Raw genomic sequence first — 18,721 nt, forward strand, 5'->3', positions numbered from 1 at the left:
TTCGTGCCCCGTAGAGTACACGCAGGCTGTGTCGGCTGGGGCAACGCAACCACTGGAGCGTGACCAGGACAGATGTGCCCCTTACCTGGCTGTCCTCTGATGGCCCCGGCTGCCCCGCTGACTCCTCGGAGCCGGCGAACGTGGTCTCAGCAGTACGTGGTCTCCTCCTGCGGGAATGATGGGGATGGCGAGGTGTCACGGTTTCAGGGGCTGACCTGGGGAAGCATCAAGAAGAGACGGGGGGATGCGTGGGGAGGTACTCGTGTATTGCTTAAATTTCTCTTCAAGCCTTGCTCCTGACCTTCCTGCAGCGGGTTGCTGCCTTGAAACGGGGGATGTATTTTGTGGCTTGAATGGAGCAGCAGGTACAATGGCCTGCAGTCAAAAGCAGATTAAATCCCCGGGAAGTCCTTGAAGCGCAGGTCAAATCCACCAGCGAGATGAATTGGCCGTAGCCCCACCGAACAATACAGACGTCTTCCCAGGGAGGGTCCAAGCTCCGGGGCTGTAGCAAGCCAAGGAGCTTCAGAGGGTCCGAGCTAAGCGAGATGAAAGTGGCAACAGGATAGCAGCTCTTGCGCAAAATACTGTAGAAATTATGTAAATTGGGGAGAAATGCTTGAGCTACGCCTGCATGCTGTGAGATTGTAAAATGAAACATTGACCGCGCAGGGGTGGAGAGGGCTGGAGGCATTGCTGTGGACAGCTGGCCGCGCATCTCTCCTTGGTGGAGCCTTCAGAGGTAGGGTGTGGGGGGGGGGACAAGTGGTGACCTGAAGTTGCGGGTGACCGTTTCTTGCCGATACTGCCCAAGGATTTGTGATTGCGGGCAGCCTCGCCAGCCTTTTCCGATGCAAGATTACATAGAAGTCTCTGGTCTGCGTTGGTTATCTGAGCAGCAGTGCTCTCATTAGTGCAAACAGGAGTAGATCTGGGATTGTTAGTGGTGAAGAAAACAGACTCTGCTTCTACATAACCTTTTATTTGTTTTTCTTTTGAATAAAATGCATGCTGTGTGAAAGTTATGACTTCTACAACAGGAAATACAGAAAAATTACCCTTGCCTGCACGCGAGGTGTAGTTAAACTGTGGAACTTGCTGCTACAAGACCTTAGCAAAGGAAGCAATTTCAGACGGTTTGATTAGTGTAAATTTGTACCTGTGTGTACAAAGGTATGAAAGGTGTTTATGCAAGAAGGTTCAAGCACAGAAGGCCGCCTTACTCTGGGGTAAATTGTTTTTTCCTGCACCAGTTCCTTCAGGTTTATTTACTTCAGGGGAAGGAAAAAAAAAAAAAAAATCCTAAGAATGACTGATTTGAGGTTTGCGAGGATTCTTCTTCACTTGCTGGATGCTTCCCAAATAGGAGATGTTTGTAAGAGGCTCAGAAAAGGAGCACCAGCCATGGAGGGCTGGGGAGGAGCGTGGGGAATACAGACAGATGCAGCGTACTGAAATTTAGGGACCAAAGGCTGTGTTGCCACTAGAGAAAAAAGCTCTTCAAAACACTTCAGTGCTGAGTTACAACTTGGAGGTGCCTTTTTTCCTTTTGTTAGCCAGGGAACACAGGGAAATAATTCTCTTTGCTCAGCAGCATGAACCTCTCTTCCTCCTTTCCCCTTCTGCCAGTTGTGTTTCGGGCTAAGCAGCAACTTTTAATTGTCTGGTACCAGGGCAGAGCTCGTTCTTGGGGAGAGCTGCTTACTGCGTGGTTTCTCTCGTCTTCCCCTTGAAGCTTTTGGTGCTGATGTTTTTCAAGGCAGCTTGGATAGCTGGATGCCAGTGTACTATGATATTTCCAGGCGTGTGCCTCTCTAAAGCTGTTTGTCCCAGAGAACCTCCTCCTGGGTCATGGATGTCTCTGGTTTTTCACTGGGTTGAAACAGACTCAGTGAAAATTAGCACACCTGAGTTTTCCTGTCATTTTCCATTGTGGTTTTTAACCCAAAAGAATGTTTGGTAGAAGTTTTAAGGGCCCTCCAGACCTTCACCCTTCAGCACCAGAAATTCCCCTTAAGGAAAACAGCGCTGGGGCTGGCTTGTTTTGGAGATGCTGCTGTTTGAGCTGCAGATACGTGCCTCTCCAGCATTGTTTAAGGCAAATTTAGGTCTTAACAGAGGTACTTCACAAGGTTTCAATTTCGGGGAACTTTCCTTTGCCGTGCACAGTTGAACCGTCCTCCCCAAGGTGGTCTTCACCCCTGTGCAGCGGCAAGAGAGGAGACTTTGCCACTCCAAAGTCTTTGTCCAGAACTGGCTCCTGAATGGGGGCCTGGTTTCTGCAAGCTCTGCTGCGTGTGCCTTCCCTCTTTAACACCAACCGGACTTCCAGGTCTGTGGACCGTCAGAGAATAGCCCTTCTGCGCAGTTGCGTTTTACATCTTGGAGCAATGAGCTGGCAAACACCTCTGCTCCATCTGTTTTCCTTCATTGATGGATTCTTTAAAGTCAGGTTGTGGTCCCACAGGGACACACTCAACTAATCCTCTGCTTTTAAGATTTTATTTGTGCAATAAATGGATGACAAGGTGGTTTGCAAGTACATAACACAATAAATGGGTTTATAAATGCAACTTTTCTGCAGAGCACTATAGAATAAAATACAATATCACTACAGCATTTAACACTGATCTCTGGCTCATTCATATTTCAAACAGTAATGTGCCCATTTTCTCATCTGGGAAGCCTTGTAGGTTTTTTAATACATTTTTATAAATTAACCAGGCACAGATTTAATAATAACTTGCGTTTGTATAGCTTTTTTCATCTCTGAGGATCTTGGATTGCTCTGCAGACTTAACAGTGTAATATAGAAATTACATGCCGAAGGATCCATTTGCTCTCTGTCGAAATGCGGCAGTCGTTTGGATTGCTCAGCAATGCTCGTGGATGCGAACGACGTCGAGGGAGGAAGCTTGAATCCAGCAGCAGAAGGTGAACTTGGAGGGGAAGGTGCAGCTTGCTTTATGGGGGCTCAGAGCAAAGTCCTCTGAAGAAGAGGTTGCAGGGATGTTGAGGAAATCTGCACGAGAAAAGCAGGATGGTTACTGAGCCTGGAAGCTAGGATGCTGAAAAACAAAGAAGAAAATGCTCCTTCACACACTTTTAACTTTTGAGATGCATTGTCGCTAGATGTGGAGAAGCCAAGAACATGGAAAGACTTGGGAGATGGGTCTTTTCTGTTCATAATGTGTTTCTTTAGCAAGATACCCAACAGCAGACAACTTTATCCATCAGGACGGGAAGCTTCTAAGCAGGAGCATAAGGTTTCTCAACCAAAGTGTTTTTAAGTGATCCAAAACGCTTGGATTTGACATAGGTTCTTCTCATATCGCCCTTGCTGGCCAACTTAGAAACAAAGGGGAAGGTATTGAGCTTTTTTCCTTGGAGACTTTCATGCTCTTTCAAGAGTTCCCACCCAAGTTCTTTGCTTCTGAGATCCCCAGGTAAGATGGGGCTTTTCCAACCCTCTGTCTTTTCCAGTCGCCATGTGTTGGTGTCGCTGACGCTAGGATATTTGTCATGGAGGTTGCCCCTTCCCCATCCTGAAAAGAAAAAGTTCAGAACAAAGCTCATGCATATAGCATGCGATTGGAAAAATATTTACAGATAGCAAATTGCTGTCTCTGTAGAAGGAAAAAGTGAGAAAATGGAAACGTGGTATTTATGTTAATACAAAGTTTTTAAAATTTAATTTAAGAGACCAGCTGTTTCTGCTTCTCTTATAAGAGCTTAATTGGTATATAATCGCATAGTTAATTAAATACAAATCAATAGTTTAAAACAGCTAATTGATATTTAATATGTATGGGAAAATGTAACTTAGTTGTAATATAATTAACGCAATATTAAATAAGCAATGGAATTGCAATTATGCCTTTACAATGATTATAAAGTTTATCGTTCTTTAATAAACTTGCAATTAGACAGGATGAGCTGAAAAATTATTAAACAGGTATTATTGGGCTATTAAACATTTATTATCACTCCTGGTGGAATACAGCTACACAATAGTACACATTATGATTGTGTTAATAAACCTTTATTACTGCTTTGCAGCTTTAGCCTTTACTGCACCAGTTGATCCGAAACTTAGTTCCCTCCCTGAGTTGTGGGTGGAGGAATTGCCTTGAAATTGAGTAAGGAAATCCCAAACAATGGGAGAAATGAGGAAAAAGCAGGCTGATTCCATAGTTCGGGTCAGCAAAGAGAAATCTTTCTTTCAAAGCAAACTTGCCCAGTCTGTGCGTAAAGATCCCTTTCTAGAAAACCCTGAACACTTGTTTCTTTTAATCGGCTTTTGCTTCGTTGTCGCCAGCTGCCCCCGATGCTGGCAACGTGTGGTTTGAACTTGCTTGTGCTTTGTCTGACGAGTGGTTCTTCTGCAAGTTTTGAGGTGAATTAATGCAGGTACTTTTGAGCGAGTCAAAAACATGGTTCCGCCATGCATTTTCCAAACAAGATACTTAAGCTCACACTTCTTCAGAGTGCCTGGGGATGATAAACTTCAACTGTAACTACTTTCAGTCTGCTGGGAAAAATCAATTGCCATTGCAAGGAAAGGGATGGGATTTGTTTTGTGGGTGGGGGACACGCATGGGTTAAAATGTTTTGCTTTCAGTGGTATCTCAGCAGCCCCCCTAAAGCCAAAACATTTAAAATGCTGGGTACCTGCTTAATTATTTTCGCTTTAGGTAGCCACTAAAAGCCATGAAGTGGCGAGACATCCTTAGGCATCATAGTCATCTTGAAGTATTTTACCTTTTAAAGACACTCAAGTATTTAAAGGTGCCTTTAGCTATAAAGATTTTTGCATGTTCTCACAAATTTATGGTATGAATTATTATAATGTGGTGCTCTTGTATAGCTCCTTTCATCATGGGATATCAAAGTGTTTTATAAGCATTAATTATAGCACCCCTCAGGGAGGCAAATGGAAGATAGACACCCATACCGGTGTGTGCTGATCCAGGCTCCAGATGGGCAATAACCCAGATTTCATCTGGATCCAGCCCACGTGGCTCAGCCCTGACAATCCCTCCCTCCTCTAAGGGCTAAGTTGTCACTGGGACCTCTTGGGCAGCACAGCCATTGCCTTGGGTCGTAGCCCCTTGCCACAGCCTCTGAAGCACAACCTCATTCTTGGGAGCATTTCCCTCCCTGCGACTGCAAGATGAGAGCTGGACATCTGAGTGGTGGGATATTCATCCCCCAAGTAGGCTGCAGCTATTGCTGCCTCCATCGCTGCTTTGGTTCAGGATGCTCTTGATGATGTTTCTGGCCGTGGTCTGTGGAGAGCGCGGCAGCCCCTGTCATGCCAGGTCCGTGTCTCCAGGAAAAACCCAGCCAGCATCCACAAACAGGCCCTCGTGTGCGTGCCGGGATGTACGATGCACGTCCTGAATTAGCAAGATAGGAACGTTGGCTTGCTCAACTCCGCTGTGGGCTTCACTGCCTTGTGTGATGCTAATCTAATTGTGTTGTTTTAATTACACTTTGATACCTTGGTGCTCCTTGAAGGCTCAATAGGAATCGATGCAGTTTTGCTTTCCTATCAATAAAGACATAAATGCCTCTTGCCTGCTTCACAGGCTTTGTCTAAATGGCCCCAGAAGCTATCGGCAGGCGCACGGCCGTCTGGCCATGTGCACGTGGGATGTCTGTTTTCACAGGCATCGTGGAAACCCCACTCGAAGTTCAATCAAGTCTTATCGACTCTAATTATCGGACAGTGCTAAGGGAGGCAACCTGTGCCGAATGTCCTTCAGCTAAAACCGGCAGACCCTAGCAGCCGTTGCGAGTACTAGAGGCATCTAACGCTCTGCAAGTCGACACCTTTCGTGGTGTATTTGCGGTTGTTGTGTAGGCTGTGCAGGGATGGTAGATCATGAGGGCTGGTGTCCACCTTTGCCTCTGAGATGGGAGATGGTTGCTGTTTGCCTCTTCCTGTTAATTAGGACTCTGATTCAAGAAACGGCTGAGGATGCGGATAGTTGATTCATCTGCCCCGATTTGTCTCATTTTTAGACATCTGTGTCTGAGTTAGTCACCACCTTTTATGGCCAATGAGAGAGTTACAAGCAGCCCCAAAGTCATCCCGAGAAGGTGAAGTGAGTCACCTTCTGGAGATGCCTATTTCTCTCTGAGGCACTACCTTAGGTAGCAACGTGGATTTAGGGGGGCAATTAAATTTCAGCTTACTCTAAGGCTTAACTTTTGTCTGAGCATCGACTTCAGTGGGATTATACATGTGATTTATTTTGGTTAGATGCTGGTGTTCTCCCTGATGGGAGCCTTAGGATCAGGAGCTGTTCGTCCTTAGCCTCTTGCAAGGTGGAGCCCTGTTTAATGTTAGAGAAAGTGCTTTAACTAGTCTTGCTTGTACCCCGAGTGTCCTGGGGTCAAAAGAAGTCTGGTTTTTCTGGGTTTAGGCTCTGATTCTGCCTCATACTCTGCACAAGAGGAGGATGTTAACCCCTCATGGCAGCTAGCAGTATTAGGGAGGGATACTGTATATCTGGGTATATACCCGTATAAATCTGGGTGTCTTCCCTGTACATCACATCACACTGCAGCGAGCGGCTTTCCTCTTCCTCTGGACATGGTCCAGATCTACAATTCAAACCCAAGTTTGCATCATGGCGCTAAAAGCCAAAGCTGCGCTCGAAAGCTGTCGCTGCGCTCTCAACCCTCCTGCTTCGCCGCCTTCCCCTCTTGCATGCGGCACAACTCCATGACACTCCCGAGCCCTCCTTCCTCGGCAGAGGGGGGCTCTGAAGAGACCACAGCCACATTAAGTAAACATCAAAGGGGCTTTGATCAGCGGGGCTCTGTAGAGCACAGAAGCCCCCGAGGAGCTTTGCAGGTCCACAGGCAGGCGGCATCGGGGACGTGGTACCTTAATTTTCTCCACTGTGACATAGGAGAATTCGTTTGAAGAACTAGAGATTTTTGCCGCTCTGAGATGCGCACGGGGAGACCATGCACGCATGCAGCCTACTTCTGGAAAAACCCGTGTTCAGATCTCTCTCTCTTTGTTACCGATAGTCAGAAAGCCCCATTAAGAAATCAAGGCATCAGAGGCATCCACCTCCTCAGACTCTGGCGCTTTGCTGCTTGTAGGGTCGCTTGCTTGCTTCTAAAGGGCAAGACGCCTCGAGCCAGACTCATCTTCCCTTCTGAGGGCCATTTCCCATTTTACTTTGCTGCCTGCTAAGGGAGAAAGGGATTAAAGAGTCCATATTATTGCAACGCGCTGATGTGGAGGAAGATGCAGCTCATTCCTTCTGCCTAGTGTAGAGGAGCACTTAAGAAATGGGCAAGGGAGGGGATGGTGACCCCCCTGTCTCTAGATACACCTGGCTAAGTGGAGCAGCGCAGCAGCACCTGGAAGCACTTGGTTTGGGACCTCCAGCAAAGTTCAGCTGCGAGGCTGACCAAAGACTTCAGTTATGCGCCTGCCTGGCTGGCGCTTTACCTGAATGGTAACCGGCAGGATTTGCTCCCTGCAGCATCCCCATGTGCTTGCTCTTGTCCCCAGCCTAGTCTTCTAACATCACTCTCTCTTCTCTTGCAGAACTGGGGCTCCCAGGAAGAGGATGCTGCCTAGTACTGGGGTTCATGTACAAGGAGAAGTACCGCAGGATGACTGAAGGTGAGCAGTTCCCTCACCTTCCGTTCTCCCTTCCTTTTTAGCAATCTCTTTGCAAGGGACGTGGATGTGCTAGATTCTTGTTCACACCGAGGAGAAAATCCTGCTACGCCTTTGGTCTCTGAAACATCTTAGTGGGTACGGATGTGGGAAGCCCCCTGCACGAAGCTGCAAGAGAAGAGCAGGAGCTTATTAGTTCCATACATCCAAAATCCACTCTTTTTCCCATGGAAAGGATTTGTCACATGGGAAGCTCTTCCAGCAATTGCTGCATCTAGTCTTTTTATTCTAGTTGGGTGGTAGTGCCTCACCGTGACACCTTCAGGGTACCAGTTTTCAGTGCCTTTGCACCCCTCAGAGGAGCCGTTCCGTTGCTTGTCAAAACCCTGCACTCTGGCATAGATCTCACTAAAATTTCCCTGTTTATATTCTAGTCATGTCCCAAGTATTTTATGAGCATTGATTAATCCATAGAAATATCATAAATAATTATGAAGCGTAATAACTAAACAAAAACTATTTACGCTTGGAAGAATTGGCATCCTTGCTTCTGGTAGCTTCGTTGCTTGGCTTCTTTTTCTGGAGCAAGCCCTGGTGCAGCACCATCTCTGATTAATGCTGGGTCAGAGAAGGATTAAAGGTCCTAGAGCCCTGCAAGATGGGAGGGTCTTGAGGGTGTGTTAAGGAGAATTTGGCCGCTCTGAGGTTACTCTGGGGACGGCAAACTTGATCCAATCATGGATTTAAACCTTTTTTGGGGCTTTGATTGGAAATGATTTGGACAAAGGGTGTGATCGCTTGCCCCACTGCGTTTCCTTTAGCTTGCATGGGATGGTGTATTGCCAGCAGTTAGCCACGGGGGTGTCCACTCTTGCAGGAAGCCTTGTCTTCACGAGAATAAAAGGTGCATTAGCTTTCAGGGGGTTAAACATCTCGTGGAGGCAAGTTTATGGCTCAAAGATCAGTTAGAAGATCAAAGGTTCCTTTAGTTTCCCAGGAGCCCTGATACTGAGCTGATAGCATGGGGAAAGTACTTCACCTTGTGCTTGTTAATTACCACATGCTTTTAAAACATTGATTAGAGTATGTTTTTAACGGGAAGGGGCTGCCCCTTGGGAGAATGGATGTCAGAGTCTCGTCCGAGAGGTGCAATCTCTCTCTCTCGATACCTTCCTGTCCCTCAAGCCTCTTGGAGAGGCTGCCTGTGGCCGTGCTCAGATGGGCAGGAGCACCCTGGGGATGCTCACAGGGCGTCCGAGAGCCAACAGGACCGTGGGCGCACCTGGGCACCCTGCCGATCCTTTGGGATCGTTCGCAGAAGCTCCTGTCCCCCGGTGGATTCAAAGCCTGCGTCCGCCTACAAAGTGAGCCCCCTTTTCAGGCTAAACGTGGCTTTATGTGGAGAGAACAAAGAAACATGAAAGGCCAAAAGTAAAGCCTTTGTGTGGGAAAGGGAACAAAGTGTGCCTGCCTGGCGCTGTGCAGCCAGCGAGTTTCTGGCCCCCGTGGGTTGCAGGACCATTACATTTAAACGTACGATCTGCCAAAAACAAAGTCAGGGGATTTCCATGGCTACAAAGACCGCCTAGGACTTGTGTTTTCACTTGAGGTGGTTCTGGATGACAATTGCATGCCTCAAACCTCCCAGGTTTTTGGTGGATTTCAATGCAGATCCACGCTGTATGGCGTGGGCTGAGCTCTGATGGGAGCCGAGGGGGGGTTCAGATGTCTGGTCATCTACAGAGGTACAGCAAAGGTATTTCCTGCCCAAAGTACCTGAGCCAGACTCTTTGGGCCAGTTACCTTGCAGGGATAAGGAGAGAGTCAGGTTCCCTTTTGTATTTTTGCCAAGTGAGAGCTTTTCCTCTTTTTATTGCATGATGGTGCTAATGAATAGCCCTATTAATAATTACAGGGTAGCTGAAGGAACTGAAAACAGAGGTAGGCAGTGGGGCAATCGGATAATTATGAGGTGTGGGGTCTCCATCATAGTGGAAATGGGTAATTACAGGGATCGTTAGAACCTTGCTGTCACTTACGGGAGACATCTACAAAATGCGCTCGTAGGTAGAGAAGCACAGGAGGAGTTAGATGGCGGCCTTGTCAGGTGGAGGAATGGCTTGTTGGTGTGAAAGTGCTTCTCTTGGCTATCCCCTCGGAGAAGATCCAAGCTGGGCCCTTGCAGACCAGTGTGGCAACCTCTCCCAGCAGGGTAAAATAAATGTTGTGGCTTACAGATGCTCTGTGGCCATGCCCAGCGAGGGTCTTTGGTAGCATTATGTTGTTTGTTTACCAGCTGGCAAGTAATGGATGTCCATTAACACGACTGATTGCAGATGCGGGCTCTTCTGGCTGTGCTGTTCTCCAGGGCGAGAAGCCAAAATAAGTGTCCGAGAACTTGCCACTGTTAGTGTTAGTTAACACATATCAGTTCCTCCTATCGACACATATCAGCCTGTGTCGTGATAAAACAGGTCTGGGTGAGGTGTTGGTGTCTCTCCCAGCTGTAAGGCCAACGGAGCAGCCTTATTAAGACAAAAATGATTTGGGCGCTCTCCCTGCAGCTGGCATCGCTGTGCTGCATCGGCTGCGACTGCCTCTTCCTTTATTGCCACGGTGAAGCCCACACCAGGAAAGGTGCTGGATTTGGGCACGATTTGGGGCGGGGGGAAGGTGCTGCTCCAGCATGGCTGCTATATGCTTACTCCTTCGCTGTGATTGACGATTGCCTCGTCTGCGTGCTGGGATCGCTGTCTGGTGTGCGGCTGTGAGTTGTAGGGTGAAATTAAGCTGGTGACAGTTGTAGACAGAGGGAGAGAGAGGTAGAGCCGTCTGTAATGACGGCCTTGCAATAAAGACGCTTTAGAGTTAATCCTCCACCATCTGTCTTCATTCCGCTAATAACCCACTCAATCAGATGCTGCCGACTGTTTGTTAACATTCAGAAACGGATACATAATCAGGAGGAGCGTGCTGTTTGCTCACGAGGGGCTGGATTCCTTTTCGGGAACAAGTCTCCCCTGGCCACGGCGGCAGTTCGGCGAGAGCCACGGTTTGCGGACTGGATGTCCCAAGGCACGTGCCGTGCGGCGGAGGTGATGCCGAGGCTGGCGGCGAGCCGAGTTACCCTGCTTTCCCCAGGGCTCCTGCCGCCCTGGCTCAAGGTGATTCTGGAGTAGACAGGTGGTATCTTTAGGTGGTCACCTTAGAACAAGGATCTAGGTGGTCACCGAGAACAAGGATCTTGAACTAACCTGGAAATTGGGGCTTGTTTTTCTATTCCCTCTTCCCCTTCACATTCAGCTCTCTTCCCTTCCCAAGGGAAGGCAAGGGCTGTGCTGTAAAATCTCTCCCTGCTCACCTATCGTCCTTGGTCCCTGCCTGTCCATAGCCGCAGGTCCCAAGTTGGGCTTGCTCCGCTCTCCTCTGCGGCGGTCAAAGGCAGGTATTCAGATGTCGATCCTGCTCCTGCTATTTTTCTTCTTCTCTCCTGCCTTTGACTTCTTGCCAGATCTAACTCGAGTCATTAGCAAGCGTCACTGCAGCAATTATGGCACTTTTTGGCTGCCATTCATAAAGCTACTAACGGGAACGATTAAGCGCTGAGAGGTGTCAACCTTCTCCTTCACCACCTGTTCCCGCCAGCCGTCGGCTGCTGGAAGGTGCCTACAACCATCTCCCCGCGCGCAGGGTAGCGAGGCAGGGCAGCTCCCTTCCCTCCTCTCACCTCCCTTTCCAGGCGCTTCGCTGGCTCTCGTGTCCTCGCGGGCAGGTGGCATCTCCGCGGGATGGACCCAGTGCTCGGCTTTGTCGTTGCGTGGAGGGGAAGGGTGGGCTTCATCCTCGTGTCCAAGGTTGGGTGGTGAAAGCAGGCGTGGCTGGGAAAAGGGACAGAAGAAGGGCTCGGTGCAGCATCCTCCTCCTGGAGCAGCTAATGGTTAATGATCTGTGCTCAAGGAAGGACAAACTCCCCCTCTTCAGCTCCCTGCTTGGCTTATAGCCCTGCTTTCTGCTTTGCTCGCATCCACGCCACCGGTTAGGGACAGGCACGGGGCTAAAATCTGTACTTTAATCTGCAGGCAGTCTCCTCACTATCGGCCGCTGTAGATGCAAACACGGACTGGTGTGCCAGGAGAGGGGCTTGTGCCGCAGTTGCCTCTGGCAGCAGCCGCCCTCCCTTTGCGTCGTGGCTGGAAGCAGAACGCGGTCTCCGTAGCTTTCTGCATTCGAGGTGTCTCCATTCACTATATAAAGCACTGCAATACCAGCAGCCATTACCGCAGGGCTGCAGCTCCACGTAGCAACGAGTGCTGCTCTGTGTTTAATTGGGAGAGGGTGTTGCTTAGCAAATCATATTTGCTGGGTAATGACTGTAGAAATCTGCTCGGATAAGGGCTGTCTGAATCCAAGGCAAGAGATTTTTCTCTAAAGGCCACGTGGATGTTGTGGGGCTGTTGACAAACCTTGGGTTTTGGGAGTATAGACGGTGAGAACTTAAAACTTTTGCAGTCAGAGCTGCAAATCTCACCTTGTGCAGAAGGTTTGGGATCTAATTTAAAGGTGCTGGGACTAATGCAAAGCTCTGATGTCTCTTGTTGGGGGAAGATGGAGGTCCCAAAAGGGGACCATCCACGTACCTCAAACGTAGGCATTTCATCCACACACCTCAAAGGTGGGACACAGGTCAGGCTTGGCCCAGAGGGGCAATGACGAAGGTGGCCTGAATTGAAGGAGGGCCACCAGCCTGCTCTCCTGGCTCGTGCATCCATCCAGCCCTCACAGGCTGCACCTAGTAGGGATGGTGGGATCAGCCCCTGCCTGCTTGGCAGAACTGGGCAGCTGCCCGCTTCTGACTCGTGTTATCAGCTGTGGCTTTGCGCTCGTGAACTGCGAGCAGCGTAGCTCTGGATGGGGTTGGGTTTTTTTTGTCTTCAACTTCAGCCTATCTCTAGTCTGCAGATAGGTTTTGGTTCTGAGAGACATGAGGAGAGAATTGTGTATGCATATGAAAGCTGTTTTTATGGCTTATAATTATCTCGTACCCATCCTTAGAATAATTATAGCTCCTCCATTATTAATAATTGGAATTCCAGTCCTTGTCATAGATCACCAAATGGAGAGGGAGCTCAACCCAGGGTTTGCATAATGTACCTCGGTCTAAATTGAATAATTGGTAAAATGGTGAAAATCGTTAGTTTTTCACCCATTCCTTAGTGCTGGAATTAGTGAGATATTAGTGCAATTAGCCAGTGCTTCCATTTGAGGCGGCAATCATTTGGTTTGTAATTTAGAATAAATGTAAAAGCCCACTTGTGCTTCTGAACAGATTATTTGTCCTGTTTAAAAGTATCTAATGGGGTGGCTGTCATCTAAGCAAGATACATTTGACCCATTTCAATTTGTTTCCCTTTTAATCTGCTATCTGTTTTCCTGGATCTTTTTTTAATAAAAACATAAAGAAGAAGTGGATGAGAGAGACCAAAGAGGGAGAGAATAGAAGCGTTATAGATCTGGAGTTTATCATAAGCCAAAGTAACTTGAAATCAAGGCTGTTAAACTGCAGAAAGCAATAAAAAGAAAACACTATTTGGAGATCGTTTAAAGGGCCGAGTGACTTGTCAATGAAAGGTTGCTCTATTCGACTGCTTCTTAATAGCTTCTCAAAGGGAATCTGCAGCTCTTGCAAGAACGAAGGCTGCGGGTACTTTTGCAGCAGCTCTCTGCTGCAGGAGGGAACATTTAGGTTAGCGGGGTGCCGGGGTGCTGCGGCAGCAATGCTGAGACAGGTAAAATCCAATACCAAGAAGGACAGGGAGCAGAGGAGGAAAGAAGATGATGGATTTAAACCCAAAACTGGGCTTAGGCTTCAAAAGATGTCCTAACTATTGAAGCCCTGGCTATCCTGGTAGGCACAGGTGCTGGATGCATTGCTCTTCTTTGGGCTGTAGACAGATCTGTGCCCAGTTCAGTCCCACCCGGCTCCAGCCATCCCACCGTGCCCTCCCGCTTCTTCAGCGGAGAACAGAGGGACTCTGCCTTTCTCTCCCGAAGGCTGAGCATCCTTTCTACAACAGTCTGATTCAAGGCTCCTCTCTCTGTCAGGCCCCGTCTTACTGCCTGGAGAGAAACCAGCTGGGACTCTGGGATGGAGTCCCTGCTGTTTTGGGGAAAGATGGCTTGTTCAGAGAAGCTGGCTGTGCCTCTGCTCCAAATGTCTCTCTGCTTGAACACCCCTTCTGCTGCCTGCTGTGGTTCAAAGCGGGTTCAGTGAACGATTCCTGCCAGGAAAACGTCCTATTAAAGCGTGGCACTGAGACGCAGGGACGTATTCATGCCACCCATTAGCAGCCCAGCAAGGCAGTTGCTGCCTTGGAATTGCTTGGATTTATGGGGACACTTAATCTGGATCTTGCAAGTGACTTTTACATCAGCAGCAGCACAGGCTGAGCATGAATCTTCCTCAGCCCCAAGGATAAATGGGAGCCAGCCGTTCTTATCCCTGTAAAAAGTGACCTTTCTCCTCTACCAGACGCCGAGAACCTCTGTGCTGCTGTGGGCAGCCTGTGTGCTGGAGAAGCTCAAACTTCACTCAGTTCTCTGGCCCAGCGGTGGAAAGGGTCTGTCCTTTGGAACCAGAGCTGTAACGTGTTAATTGCTTTGGCTCAAGCAGCGTAGGCTCTGCTCAGCCTGCTCCACTGTGTGCCAAAGCTTAACAGCCCCTAAACAACTTAAGCATCTTCTTGAGCATCCCAGCATCTTCTTACACTTTGCCCTCTGAGGCTTGGGCAACCAGCAGGACCCATTGGCATCAGTCTGCAGCCTAAGAACGGGATTCCCTGCAAAGCTTTGCCAGGATCCCTGGCACAAAATCTGCTGGGATCCACTGTAGTCGTAGGTCCATTAGTAGCTGATCTCCAGGGATGCAGTGCAAAATTTGCATTGCTAACTCTGCTGTCATCGCCAGTAAAGGTGCTGTCTCCTCCGGGGCTTGGCAGCTTCTGTGATAGGGAAGCTTGCCTTACCCCAAGCGTTGCCACTCGTGTCTCCCCGCAAAGACACAATCACAATTGATTAGGGAAGGCATCTCCCGTATAAGCTGCATTGAGCCTTTTTTTTTTTCTTTATCTGACAAAGGCATTTGAGAAGGAAGAGGCGAGTGGATGGAGCAAGCTCCGGAGAAGTTGTTAGAGATGCATTGTTATCAGCAGAGGTCTCATTGATATTTCTGTGATGCTTGGTGTGTCTGTTAGCTAAACAAGGCAGGGATGTAAGTGAAATCTGAGGAAAATCCAGCAAACAAGCTGTCTTTTTGTCTAGTGTCAAGGGGAGACTTTGCCTGGGTTGGGTCAGCTGGAAAACTGGGTAAAATGCAGGACCTCACTGGAGAGGTGTACGCTGCTGTGAACCAAGTCCTTGCTGGTGAAATCCATCATGCACATTTACAAGGATGCTGCCGAGGTAAGGATCCCGTGTGCTCTGCACCGCTCCGTTCGGGCAGGATAGGAAACACCTCCCCGTCTTACTGCTGCTCTCCCCCGCTTTGGAGAGGGGGAGCGGAGTTTCATCCGTGATGCTCCAGTCGTCTACCGCAGTTGCAGTGCAGCTGAGCAACTCCACAGGTTATAAATCTGATACAAAGCTGCGAGTTTTATGGTAACCGTGTTGTTGTAGCAGTTAATGGTCTAAGGGTATAATTTTATCTATTGATTTGAGTAGCGGTCCCCTGTGCAAAGCTATTGCTGCGTGGTCTTAAATAAATGCATACAATACTTCCTTGCTCCCCGAGTACTGGCATGAGATAATTCAGAAGATGCTTCTCTTGCTGTTCAGCCGGCAGGTGTGTATGGGAGAACCTGGGACCACAGGGAATCTGTGTACCGTGCCTTTGCAGGGGCTCGAGGGCCTGCTAATGACACTTCAGGAATCTTGGGCGTTAATAAGGATGGATCGATATCTAGGTGGGATTTAGAATATCCTGGCTACTTGAATTCCATTGCCCTTGCACTCCCCTTTAGGTTCTTAATGGCATTTGGAATGAGATGTGCACCTAAGGAACGCAGCAAGCTGTTGGGAAAAACTCGTCCTGTAAAATGCACCTGAAAAAGGGCAGAGAGAAGGTTATGTACTTCGCCTTACCCTGGCTGGCTGTCACTGTCTCTGTGGGATTTGGGGTGCCTTATTTTTAAAGCCTATCAGGAGGCAGGGGGAGCATGAATTAAAGGAGATGCAAGGCTTCTCTCTGAAGATGGTGACTCTGGCTTTCTCATCTTTGTGCTGCCTCCAGGCTACCCTCAGAGTTTACCTCTGAGCGTGTGTATCTGTTGATAATTTTCCCCTCTGCAGAGCTATTGCTGCAGCCCGGGGCTCTGTTATTTAACTTTCCTCCCTCGGTGTCCGCGGGGACCCTGCCAGAGAGGTTACTGGCAGGCAGTATTTCATTAGCAATACAGGTCACACTGTTGACATGGTGTCCACCAGACCACAACCTGGACGTGCGGGTCTGGCTGTGCCATCAAGTCAGGTTCTGACGATGCCATGGATCCTCCCGGCATGGACACGATAGCACGATTGTGTGGAAGCCTCCAGCTTCTCAAAGTATCTGCAAGCCATTGCTTCCAAGAAAATGATCCAGACTTTGATTCAGGAAGGGGGCAGGGGGGTGACGGTATGTCCCCACCCAAGGCTGGAGAAAGAGCATCTCTTCTGCCATTTTTGGGAGTCTTCCTGGGGCGCAGGCACTGCAATGCAGTGCTGCTTTCTACGAAGCACTGCAGGCCTACCCACTGCTGCAAGGAAACACATGGTTCGTTGCTGCCTGGTCCGGATCGCTAACCTCCCTCTCCTGGAGGTAGACACACACGTGTGCTTTCTGCAGGCATAGCAGGGGTTGGAGCTTCACGGACTGGAGCAGTGAAGCAGTACCAAGTTATCGTCGCTTAGAATATCAATTAAAACCGCTGCAGCCTTGTAAGAAGCACTCTGAGCCATACCCGTATTGACGAACAGCCAGGCTTGCCATTAAAATGGCTCTCAAGCCAGCAGAAGTAAATCTACTGTGCAGTTGTGAGCAGAAACTTGCCCTGGCTAGGGTACTTCCAACTAAAGCCAGGCTGTGGGGTGGGAGCTGAGCAAGACTCTTGTGAAGATGAAACCCTTCTGGTGTTACAAAGCCTGTGGCTTTGGTATGCTATGAAAAGGCTTAAATAAATAGTTTTGAAGCTCTGTTCCCCACTGGATTCCCAGTGTGTCGTTAGGTCGCATAACGTCATCTCTGCTCTGCAGTCCCAACCTGTAAGATGAGGCTCCTTTCTTACGGGAGCGGCGCAAGACAACTGTATTTCACAGCTATAGTGACAAATCGGAAGAAATTGTGTGTTTCAGGCCAACACAATGAACCTGTTCCCATTTCTCCATGAAGTGGGACTTTGTTGGATTTGACTGAAAGGTACTGCAAAACACCCAGCAAAGCATCTTGCTTTGTTTGGGCAGGCTTTGTTTTTTTAAACCCTTCTAAAAATCCATTCTTATTGTAAGGAAATAGTGAAATATTGTTGTAAAGTATCAAGTTGAATGCTGCAAGTCCTGTTCTTTTTCTTCCCAAGCTATTTGCTCTATCTGGCCAAACCCTGCCATCTGTATTCACTAAATAAAACTGAAGTCCGTTAGCAACCTTCAGGTTGAGGTTGATGAAGACAGAAGGAACAGGCATGGTCAAAAACCTGAAGGATAGGTAGGGAGCACGTCTGAGGGGGAGTGCGAGTGAAATTCCCCTTGGCCAGGCGGCCAACACGACGCTTATTTAGCACCCAGGGCTGCTACTGTGATCCTTTACAAAGCAATGAACTTAAACCACAAACCTTAACAATTACCTCCAGTGCAGCAGCAATCTCGGGGCCTGTATATACCTGTCCTTTTATGCCCCGTATTTACTCCCATAGGTATTTACTCAATCTATAAATGTATTAACGGGGCTAATCTTAAAATACATCCAGAGATGTAACTCGAGATGGTTTTTTTCCCTTTAACAAAGATGAAGGTTTTATATAGATGGAGGAAAGAGAAGGGAAGTGAAATGTTCAGTGACTAATGATCCTCATCAATATTCATGAGAGACGGTATGCATTTCGAGATTTAAAATAAAGGAAGGAAGAAAGAGAGAAAGGAATTGACTTCTTTAGAAGCTAAATGAAATATTTAGGTTGACCTGGAGATAAGTATGCCAGGTCTTTGTTGCCATCAGCTTAGACCAGCATTCGATCGAGGAGCTTTCAAAGAGAAGCAGGGGGAGCCGAGCTGCCGGTGGAGGTTCCTGGCGATGGCGCGGCAGGGAGGTACGAGGGCGTTGGCTCATGCGGCGGCAGAAGTCTTCAGCTGAGGGTGAAACCCACGTCGTGCTAGGTGCTGGACAAATGGGGAGGGAAGCAATCCCTACCCCAGGAACCTGCATCCTAAAGCCCAGCTCAGGCAGGGGTACGGAATAGCAGCAAGGGGGGTTGCCCACAGCCAGCCGGTGGCGAGGCTGGCATCGGTCGTGGGCTGTCCCAGGCGGTCCTTGTGGCAGAGCTCCTGTCTCTGCCATTCCCTGCTGCAAGGCTGCCCTGTTTGGGGAGGGGCAGTTCTAAAGTGGTGGCTCAGAGGGTGCAGTGGACATTAATGGACGTTAATTAATTAGGACTAAGCTGTCTGGTGAGAACTGTCCCTCGCACGAACGAGTGGCTCTGTCTACAAATGCCTGTTGATAATGGGGGAGCCGATTTGATTTTGTGGAAGATATTTCTCTATCCATTTTGCTCTTCCTACCCTAGGAGGTGTTTTCCTCCTTTCTCTCCCTTCCTCCCTGTCTTTGCTGCAGCAGAAAATCACCCCAAGTGTACCTAACTTGAAGGTGAAATTTAAAGGCCCCCGAGTACTTGAAAATAGATGGGGGAACCTTGATCCTTCCCCATTTCGATCTTTCCTTAGCTGGGGTGGGGAGGAGAAGGAAAGCCTCTTGCAGAGAAAATACCTGAAATACGGTTTTGTCAGAAGGGTGTTGCTCTAGATGTGCAGCAGTGATAGCAGAGGACGGAG

The 18,721-nt window shown here is 48.6% G+C and overlaps 1 protein-coding gene across 1 annotated transcript in view; it reads left to right on the forward strand.

Annotated features, from left to right (window-relative positions):
* KIRREL3 (kirre like nephrin family adhesion molecule 3) overlaps positions 1 to 18,721 on the forward strand; it is a 338,789-nt gene that overhangs the window by 207,371 nt on the left and 112,697 nt on the right. Inside the window, exon 2 of the mRNA XM_075173085.1 lies at positions 7,577 to 7,654. Within this exon, the coding sequence (XP_075029186.1) occupies positions 7,577 to 7,654 (78 nt within the window). The remainder of the gene's footprint in view (positions 1 to 7,576; positions 7,655 to 18,721) is intronic.

The sequence above is a fragment of the Calonectris borealis genome, chromosome 24 (genome assembly GCF_964195595.1).
Source record: "Calonectris borealis chromosome 24, bCalBor7.hap1.2, whole genome shotgun sequence".
Lineage (NCBI taxonomy): Eukaryota > Metazoa > Chordata > Aves > Procellariiformes > Procellariidae > Calonectris > Calonectris borealis.